The 9,846-nt window shown below is 43.3% G+C and overlaps 1 protein-coding gene across 1 annotated transcript in view; it reads left to right on the top strand.

Moving 5' to 3' along the window:
* The window catches only part of LOC125156855 (transmembrane 9 superfamily member 2-like), an 86,384-nt gene extending 76,953 nt beyond the window's left edge, over positions 1 to 9,431 (top strand). Inside the window, exon 17 of the mRNA XM_047843035.1 lies at positions 9,030 to 9,431. Coding sequence (XP_047698991.1) covers positions 9,030 to 9,097 — 68 coding nt within the window. The 3' untranslated portion in view covers positions 9,098 to 9,431. The remainder of the gene's footprint in view (positions 1 to 9,029) is intronic.
* The last annotated feature ends 415 nt before the right edge of the window (positions 9,432 to 9,846 follow it).

Genomic DNA, 9,846 nt, shown 5'->3' on the forward strand with positions numbered 1-9,846 from the left:
TATTAAAAAAATTTGTTTCTAATGTTTATTTATTTTTGACAGAGAGAGAGAGAGAGACAGAACGTGAGCAGGGGAGGGGCAGAGAGAGAGGGAGACACAGACTCCGAAGCAGGCTCCAGGCTCCGGGCTGGCAGCACAGAGCCCGACGCGGGGCTTGAACTCACAAACCGCGAGATCATGACCCGAGCGGAAGTCGGATGCTCAACCGACTAAGCCACCCAGGCGCCCCTGAAAGTGATTTTTTTTTTAATGGCAACTTGGAAATTAGCAGTGTCCACTCATGGTAAAAAATGCTGAGGAGTTTCACACTTATTTAGAATAATTATGCATTCATCCGAAGCTATTCCTTGCGATCACCTCATTTATCTTTGGTATTTGGATTCATCTGTGTCATCACAGCAGAAGGCTAGGACTTCACAGCTGTCATCTTTTAATATTGAGTATTGTGACTCTAGGGAAGACTCTTTATACACTAAGTCTATTTCCATGTTGCTACAAATCCTTTATTTTTATTTATGTATTTATTTTATGTTATTTATTTTTTAATTTTTTAAACATGTTTATTTGTTTTTGAGAAAGAGAGAGACAGTGTGAGCAAGGGAGGGGGGCAGAGGGAGGGAGACACAGAATCGGAAGCAGGCTCCAGGTCCTGAGCTGATGCGGGGCTCAAACTCACAAACCGTGAGATCATGACCTGAGCTGAAGTCGGATGCTTAACTGACTGAGCCACCCAGGTGCCCCTATTATTTTAATTTTAATTAATTAATTAATCTTTTTATTTTAAAGTTTATTTATTTTTGAGACAGAGAGAGACAGAGCATGAACAGGGGAGGGGCAGAGAGAGAAAGAGACACGGAATCGGAAGCAGGCTCCAGGCTCTGAGCCATCAGCCCAGAGCCCGACACGGGGCTCGAACTCATGGACCGCGAGATCGTGACCTGAGCTGAAGTCGGACGCTTAACCGACTGAGCCACCCAGGCGCCCCTATTATTTTAATTTTTAAAGTGTTTTATTTATTTTTGAGAGAATGGAAGCGGGGGAGGGGCAGGGAGGGGGGACAGAGGATCCAAAGTGGTCTCCGTGCTGACAGCAGTGAGCCCGATGTAGGTCTTGAACTCATGAACTGTGAGATTATGACCTGAGCCGAACTTAGGCCCTCAACCAACTGAGCCACCCAGGTGCCCCTTTATTTATTTTTTAAAAATGTATTTATTTAAGTAATCTCTACACCCAACATGGGCCTCAAACTCATGACCCTAAGATCAAGAGTCACACAGTCTACTGACTGAGCCAGCCAGGCACCCCAAATAAGTTAAAGGCTTAAGAAAATGAATTGAAATAATAGATTTTTATATTGATAGGAAGGACAGATGATCACAATAACCAATTAAGATCTAACCTTAGGATTCCTTCTTTAAAAGTCTATAGTGCTATGTTGTATTATAATGTATAGCCTAATGTAAACCTGGCTTCCATGGATATTGGGTAGTAAATGAAATATTTTATGTGATGATGTATATTTTAGGCAAGCAATGAAAAATGCTTTCATTTAGCCACAATCTATTATTCAGCCATTGAGAGCAGTGGTTCTCAACTAGGGGTGAATTTGCCCCTAGGGAACATTTAGCAATATCTGGAGACTTTTTTTTTTAGTTTTTTAAAAATGTTTATTTATTTTTGAGAGAGAGAGAGAAGGAGACAGAGCCATTGGGGGGGGGGGCAGTGAGAGAGTGAGGGAGACAGAATCTGAAGCAGGCTCCAGGCTCTGAGCTGTCAGCGCAGAGCCCGACGTGAGGCTTGAACCACCGATTGCGAGATCATGACCCGAGCCGAAGTCGGATGCTTCACCGACTGAGCCACCCAGGTGCCCCTGGAGACATTTTTGATTGTCATGACTGGGAGGTTGGTAGTGACATCTAGTGGGTGGGGGCCAGGGATTCTGCTAACCATCCTACTATGTGCAGACCAGCCCTCTACCACAAAGAATTATCTGGCCCCAAATGCCCAACAGTGCCACCGTTAAGAAACCCTGGTCTAGAGTTGAACTATTTCTGAACCTCACTTTTACCTGGGAGTTGATGCTGTTTTCAAAACACAATTTTGATCGTCTCAGGAATCAAGATTGTGTTTAGAATCTGAGACTCCGAACCACCAATCACTGTGCGGTGTTGAAGCCAGTGCTTTGGATATATTTCTATTCATTAAAAGAGCCTCACGATGCTCAATATGTTTTGAGAGTTTCTATTGTGTCCTAGTTTATCAGTGTAAGATGAAATATCCTGAAGGAAAAGTCCAATTACCTTAACACACAAATGTTAGCTCTAGTGGGCCTTTTGTGTTTTACGACACCAAGTTGTCTCTGCCTTATTAAAGTTTTCGGCTCTAGAGGCCAAAAAATCAAAAAAAGGGATAAAGACGTATTAATGCTAATTGTTAACCGACAAACAAATATTTATTAAGCTTCTGTGGGCTTGGCAATGTGCTAATAGGGAATACGGAAACACAGATCTGAGACTATTTATTTTTTGTTGAGTTGACTACCAACTGTTTGCATATATTTATCTCACTTAATTTTCACCTAATTGTCTAATTATCATGACATGTTAGGTCATGTAACTCCCATTGTATGGGTGAGGAAACTGAGACCCAGAGAGATTAAGTGACTTGTTCAAAGTCACTCAGCTAGTACACGTTGGAGCTATGATTCAGTCAAACCCAGGTTGGTCTGACTCCAAAGCTCATTCTCTTAAATACAACTCTGCATGTCCTCCTCAAGAGAGAGACTCTCCTTGGGCGGAGGCCAAACCAACAACGGAAGAATGCCCACGGACTCTTCTCTGTGGTCCTCTGTTTGGCCAGGTAGATTGCTCTTAATCGGGAGAGCTGATCGGCACACGTAAGACGATACAATATCGCCCTTGGGAATCCATGATGAAAACAGTATCTCAAGTGTTTCCCATGCCCTTTCGACCCTTCTTTCAAAAAAATAGAGGCACAAAAAACAAAACAAAAAAAAAAAATAGAGGCACATTCTTCTAGTTTTTCCTCTGGAATAGTTTCATTACTTCTTCAGTCCCAGCTCATTTTGATTTCAACTTACATTTATGGCCCTAAATGCTAAGTGCTGTAGAAATGAGCAGGACAGAGTCCCGTCGATTCTCAAGGATATTGAAAACTTCCGGCTCCCATTGTTTTTCCCAGCGCAAGTGGTTGCTGGCCTCCTCCTCCAGCTCTGGGCCCCTAGTAGCCAGTATTCCTCTAGTTTGGAAGGGAAGCGTTCCTTTTCCCCGGAGGGAAGCAGAATCTGCATTCTCTGGCGTTCTCGTATTGTGTATTTTACGTTCTCTGGCATCTCATACCTGAACTGATGTCTCCTCCCTCCACCCCAAGCTTTTTGTGTCCAACTGGTGCTTCTTCTTCGAGGTCTTTCTGCACAAAGCAGTTCATGGTCACCTCAACCTGTATCGATCTCCCTAACCTGGAACAATCGGACAGGGTTGGCTTTGAGCTCCAGCTGTATTGCTTATTGGCTGGGTGTTGTGAGGCAAGTCAACGGGCTGTCTGAGCCTCTCTTTCCTCGCAGAGTGGGGAAAATCCTGGTACTTACCTCGGAGACTTCAACTCAATCTGATCGCACATGTAAGCACTTAACCCAGAGCTGAGCATGTAAGTATTTAGGACACAGCAGATATGCTCATCATTATTAGCATTATTATCATCATTATTTTCGTCGTCATGAACTACAAGTTTGGTCGTCTCATTCTCTGGCTTATGTGCCTTCATTGGCTCCCAGGCGCCTGCCTGATCAAATCCAAACTTCTTAACTCGGCATTCCCTATTTGGCTCTCACCTACTTTTTCTCCTATATGCTGTCTTTGGTGTTCCCTTAATTTGTACTTTTTTTTTAATTTTTGAAAAATATATTCAAAGTTTATTTATTTATTTTTAAGTAATCTCTCTTCCCAACATGGGGCTCAAACTCACGACCCCAAGATCGAGTCGTGTGTGCTTCTGACTGAGCCAGCCAGGCTCCCCAATGTTCCTTTCATTCTTTGATGACACATCCTTAATGTCCCAATTCTTCTGCCATGGTTCTCGCTGTTCCTTAACACTGCCGGGTTTAATTGTTCCAGGCCTTTATGGGTACTTTTTGCTGTGTCTCGAATAGCTGTCTCCCATCCTCCAATGCCCCTGAGTCCTGCTTTAGAGTACCTTCTCTGTGATGCCCTCTCCAAATTCTTGCCATTCATTCAAGAAGTATATATTGAATACCTACTGTGCGTCAGTCCTTAGAGGCCGGGACTGTAGCCGTGAGCAAAACTTTATATAACGGGATAAAAATCTCTACCCTCGTGGAGCTTACATTGCTATGCAGTTCATTCAAACGGTTCAGTTTAACAAACGAGTGTCGTCTGCCTACAACGTGTTCAGCACTATGCTAAGCACTGGGGGTACAAAACTGAGCAAGGCTTAACCCCTAGCCTCACGGCTACAGTGTGGAGAGAGAAGACCTCCAAATCATTTCCATGCATTGTGGCAAGGAGCCTAGTAGAGTGAAGCCCAGGGTTTTGGGAAAGCCCCGAACAGGGCCTCCCAGCTCAGGCATAGGTGGTGGGGGGAGCGAAGGAGATCAGAAAAAATTTTGCTGGAGAAAGTGATAGAGTGGAGTCTTAACAGGGTGAAGGGGGAACTGACAGGCTGAGCAAGGCATGGTATGTGGAGATCTATAGGTAACTTTGGGCTGCTGGAGTTTGAAATGTAAGACACGGGTGGGGCGCCTGGGTGGCTCAGTCGGGCGAGCGTCCGACTTCGGCTCAGGTCATGATCTCGCGGTCTGTGGGTTCGAGCCCTGCGTTGGGCTGTATGCTGACAGCTCAGAGCCTGGAGCCTGCTTCGGATTCTGTGTCTCCCTCTCTCTCTGACTCTCCCCTGCTCATGCTCGCTCTCTCTCTCTCTCTGTCAAAAATAAATAAACATTAAAAAAAAAAGAAATTTAAGACATGGGATGGCAAGTGGCAAGAACAAGTCCTAAAGAAGTAGGGTAGGGCCCAGTCCTGGAGGGCTTCGTGTGCCAACCCTAAGGAGTTGGAATTTTTATATCCAGTCGTCGTTTTCAAATGGGGGTGTGCATCCCATTCATTTGTGAAAATTATTTAAAACCAATATATCCGATGCCCATGGCCCATCGCACAGCCCTGAATCAGAATCCTTGCTGATGTTTATTTTTAACAGCTTAAAAGGTTTCTCCTACACTCAAGAGTTTGAGTGCTTCTGCTATGGGAAACAATGTAAGGTTTTAAGTGGAGGCATGGTAATCAAAATTGTGCTTTGGAAATCTCACCGTCACTCTGACAGGGTGGAAGATAGATTTGAGAGGGAGAGAGAGAGAGAGAGAGAGAGAGAGATTGGAGGTAGAGGCAAGCCGAGAGAGTTTTCTAGATGAGAGATGAAAAGGATGTGGCTGGAGGCCCAGTCGCTGTGCAGTTGGGCAGACGTATGGAGGGGGTGATTCCAAAGGTCATAAGTAGTTGGAATTGGCAGGTCTTGGTGATGTGATCCACAAGATGTGGATGCAAATGAAGAAGGATTTAACGTGTTGTCTATGTAAGTAGAGATAGGAGTGTGTAGACATCACCTGAGATCAGTCCCTACGAGAGCCCTTGTCTGTCCTTCCCATTGGCCAGCAAGGGCCAGGCCCGGGGAGAGTGCTTCATGAATACTGAATCAAACATGGCTGAAGGGAGTCACGACCCTCAAGACTCTCTTCAAACAAGCTTTCTCTTCATTCCTTCGTGCAACGCACGGCCTTAATTCCAACTTCAGGAAAAGCTTTCGTCTGCATGGTTTACTCAGTGCTGCACATTCTTAAATTAATGTGTATTGGAATTTAGCGCCCACCGTGGCTGTGGGAAGACCCTTTAAAGATTGGTTATATTGAGTAGAATGTGCTAGAACTGCAATTAGGGAAAAGACAAGGGGAAAAATGGGCTTCTCTGCTTGTCTTGGAGTGCCTCATCAAGATTCTGTGGTGAGATTGTCTTTTTCTTATGTATCCCCTGACCTAACGATAAAAGGTTATGAAGCTCAGAAAGAAACCGGGACATTTCTCGTATTGCGTTAGTACTTTCTCTGACCTGAGGCAAAAGTAGACAGAGACACCGAAGTGATCGTTCTCTCCCTTTTTGGTCCATCTCTGTTTTTCTACCTTCAAATTGTGCTACACGCAATTGAGTTGTAGGAAAAAAAATATTTTAATTTCTCCAGATCCTTTTAAGTTATTTTTTCAATTGTGTGGTTCAGTGACCTTCAGAAGAGAAATTTCCCCACCTCTCTTTATACTGAATTATGTTTGCTTACATATAATGAAGGAAGGTAGGAAGGCAGGCAGGCTAGTCCAGAGGTTCTTTTTTAAAAAATGTCTTTTAATGTTTATTTATTTTTGAGAAAGAGAGAGAGCACGAGCAGGGGAGGGGCAGAGAGAGCAGGAGACACAGAATCCGAAGCAGGCTCCGGGCTCTGAGCTGTCAGTACAGAGACCGACGCGGGGCTTGAACTCATGAACCGTGAGATCATGACCTGAGCCGAAGTCAGGTGCTTCACGGACGGAGCCACCCAGGCGCCCCGCTAGTCCACAGGTTCTGAAACCCTGGTTGCATGTTAGAATCACCTGGGGAGGTTTTAAAAATCTTGATACTTAGATTGCATCCCAGATCAATTAAATCAGAATCTCTGGGGGTTGTGACCCAGGCATTAGTAGTTGTTAAATCTCCCTAGATGATTCCAGGGTACAGGCAATCTTGAGTCCTACTACACTAGTCAAATAAGCCCCATGTGACCATATTTTTCAACATGAACCTATTTTTCAAATCAGAACATGAACGGCAGCTGTAATTTCTTGTAGTTTCTACTCTGACGGGCACGCTCATGTATCTTACCTTTTTCTCTCAGGTCAAGCGTGTTATTTGGGTGGGACTATAACTCCTTTTCACTTAGGAGGAGCAGGAGAGATGGGCAGCTTGTTCTATATCATATAGCTAAGTGCCTGCCTGACTCCGAAGTCAGCTGACTGAGCTCAGTCGGCTATCAGAACAGTGTGAGGGTTGCTGGATATTTGTGTTTCGGGTAGGAGACAATTTGGGTATTGTGAGTAGAGCCTCAAAAAGTTGAAAATTCATAGGCATTTCCGTAGTTTATGGGGATAATATGCAGCAAACTGAAGTCAGGAATGTCTTAGATTCGGAGGCATGTGTTAGCTACACATTGCTGTCTCCTGAACCCTTAAAGTTGCTGGATTCAGAAGAGGAAGCTTAAAGTAGGAATAGGGAGATTTGTGTCACTCCGGAGCCCATGGTCTTAGTCACTGTACCATACTGACTGCTGAAAAGGAGCGTTGAAGGGAGGGAGGGAAGTGGCAGGATAGTGTATTGGATGGGAAGTTATTCTGAGCTTGGAGAATGGCAAAGAAAAAGGGACCAAATCCTGCCTAATGCTTTCTGTGGTTAAGATGTTTTCCTAGACAACTGAATTGTCTTGGGGTGCCCCATTAGATTATAGGATCTGGGAAAGAGAACTGTTAGAGTTCTCTTTGATTGAGTCATTGAACCTTAATATCTGAGAATTGCTTTTATAACACGAACATCAATGAAATCCTATGGTAAAGAAAAATTTGCCCAGAATTGTATCACTGTAAATATAAAGGTATTTTCTTTTGTCCACGCTCTGCTCTATCTGGTCCTTGGGTTTAAGTGTATATACCGTGTCCACACTGGGGAGTTAAGGTCTGGCTTACCTAACACCATATTACAGAGATTGCCCCATGCTGCTTTAAATTTGTCATTTCTTAAAATGTTTCATTTTGAGAGAGAGAGCAAGCAGGGATGGGGCAGAAAGAGAGGGAGAGAGAGAATCGCAAGCAGGCTCCGTGTTGTTATCACGAAGCCCAAGGCAGGACTTGATCTCACAAACCGGGAGATTATGACCTGAGCGACCATCAAGAGTGGGACACTTAACCAACTGAGCCACCCAGGCACTTTTGACGACTGTCTTATTTCATTGAGCACTTAGTCCAGCATTGAGCTAAGTCACCTATTTGGGGGCATTGGGTTTGTTTTTCATTTTTCAATATCATAAATCATAGTATTATGAATGCCATTTTTGGATGTAATTTTTTTTCCTTCTATGGGGTCATTTCTTTTAGATAAATCCCCAGAAATTGGATATTTCTCAAGTTTAATAAGACAAAACCTTGATTTATAAAACTAATATAGGGGCGCCTGGATGGCTCAGTTGATTGGGCGTCTGACTTCGGCTCAGGTCATGATCACACACTCTGTGAGTTCGAGTCCCACGTCGGGCTCTGTGCTGACAGCTCGGAACCTGGAGCCTGCTGTGGATTCTGTGTCTCCCTCCCTCTCTTCCCCTAACCCACTCGCATTCTGTCTCTGTCTCTCTCGAAAATAAAGAAACGTTAAAAGAAAAAAAAACTTATATATGTTCAGGGTATGCAAGTAAACAATAGATTATTGCCACTTTTGTTACATAGAATGATAACGGTTATTTACATTTTCTTTTTTTTAAATTTTTTTTTCCAACGTTTATTTATTTTTGGGACAGAGAGAGACAGAGCATGAATGGGGGAGGGGCAGAGAGAGAGGGAGACACAGAATCGGAAACAGGCTCCAGGCTCTGAGCTGTCAGCCCAGAGCCCGACTCGGGGCTCGAACTCACGGACCGCGAGATCGTGACCTGGCTGAAGTCTATTTACATTTTCTAAATCGAAGCAAGTTCTACCAAGTTTATTATATTAGGAACAAGCCTTGGACCTCTTTGTATCCTTTTTGAAATAGAGAACTTAAGCTACTCGAGCCCTTCTGCTCATCCTCTTTGCTCGGCAAGAGAGCCTGGTGATTTTTTTATTTGATAAGGTACGAGTCTTGAGACTTAGAGAATCAGTGGCCCACCTCAAAACTGACATGCTTTGATTTGCTATAGTGTCTGGTTAACAAGGATCTTTTTTCATTTTCTTTCAGGGACAGTTGGGTTTTTTTCCTGCTTTTGGTTTATTATTAAAATCTACAGTGTGGTGAAAGTGGATTAAAGAACGTACCCAGGGGCTTCCAGGCCCATCACCGTGGCTTTGGAATATATACATCTGTATCTAAATGAACATCTATAAACAGACATCACTTAAAAATCTCATCGTCTGGCTCCCGTTTGTATGACACAAAATACCGAGTGTGTGGAAAAAACAGGTTGGGAAACAGGTTTATTCAAAGTCAGACCGTTCTGAAAAGATAGCATAAAAAAGGTTTAATTGAAAGCAATTAGAGCAAGGGAGGCACATTTCCTTACAAAATGAAAGGTGAGCACGCTGGCTTTTCAGATGAAATGTTTTTTTTTTTCCTTTTTCCTTTTTCTTCCTCATTTTGTATACGGCATCAGAACTATTGTCAAATAAATGTTAAATAAAACGTGAATTTTTCTAACGTCAGTGAATTGGACAAACTGTATTCCATTCTTGTAGTTGATCATTTTATCTATCTATCTATCTATCTATCTATCTCTATGCCCATTGTGGGGTTTGAACTCAGGACCAAGAGTCACGTGCTCTACTGACTAAGCCAGCCAGGTGTCCCTGGATGACCATTTTAAAAATGCACATTGGTTTAGCATATAAAGTTTATGAAATACCAGATACCGCTGTCATATTCCTCAATTAAATCTGCACATTTCTGGTTATTGGTTGTCTTTTTCTGTTTGCTGTCCTTTGGAGGTTGAGAATGTTCAAGTTTGACTTAGCTGTGTGTAGATTAAAAATCTTGGGACTCAATTTTCTTGGATTTATTT

The sequence above is a fragment of the Prionailurus viverrinus genome, chromosome X (assembly GCF_022837055.1).
Source record: "Prionailurus viverrinus isolate Anna chromosome X, UM_Priviv_1.0, whole genome shotgun sequence".
NCBI lineage: Eukaryota > Metazoa > Chordata > Mammalia > Carnivora > Felidae > Prionailurus > Prionailurus viverrinus.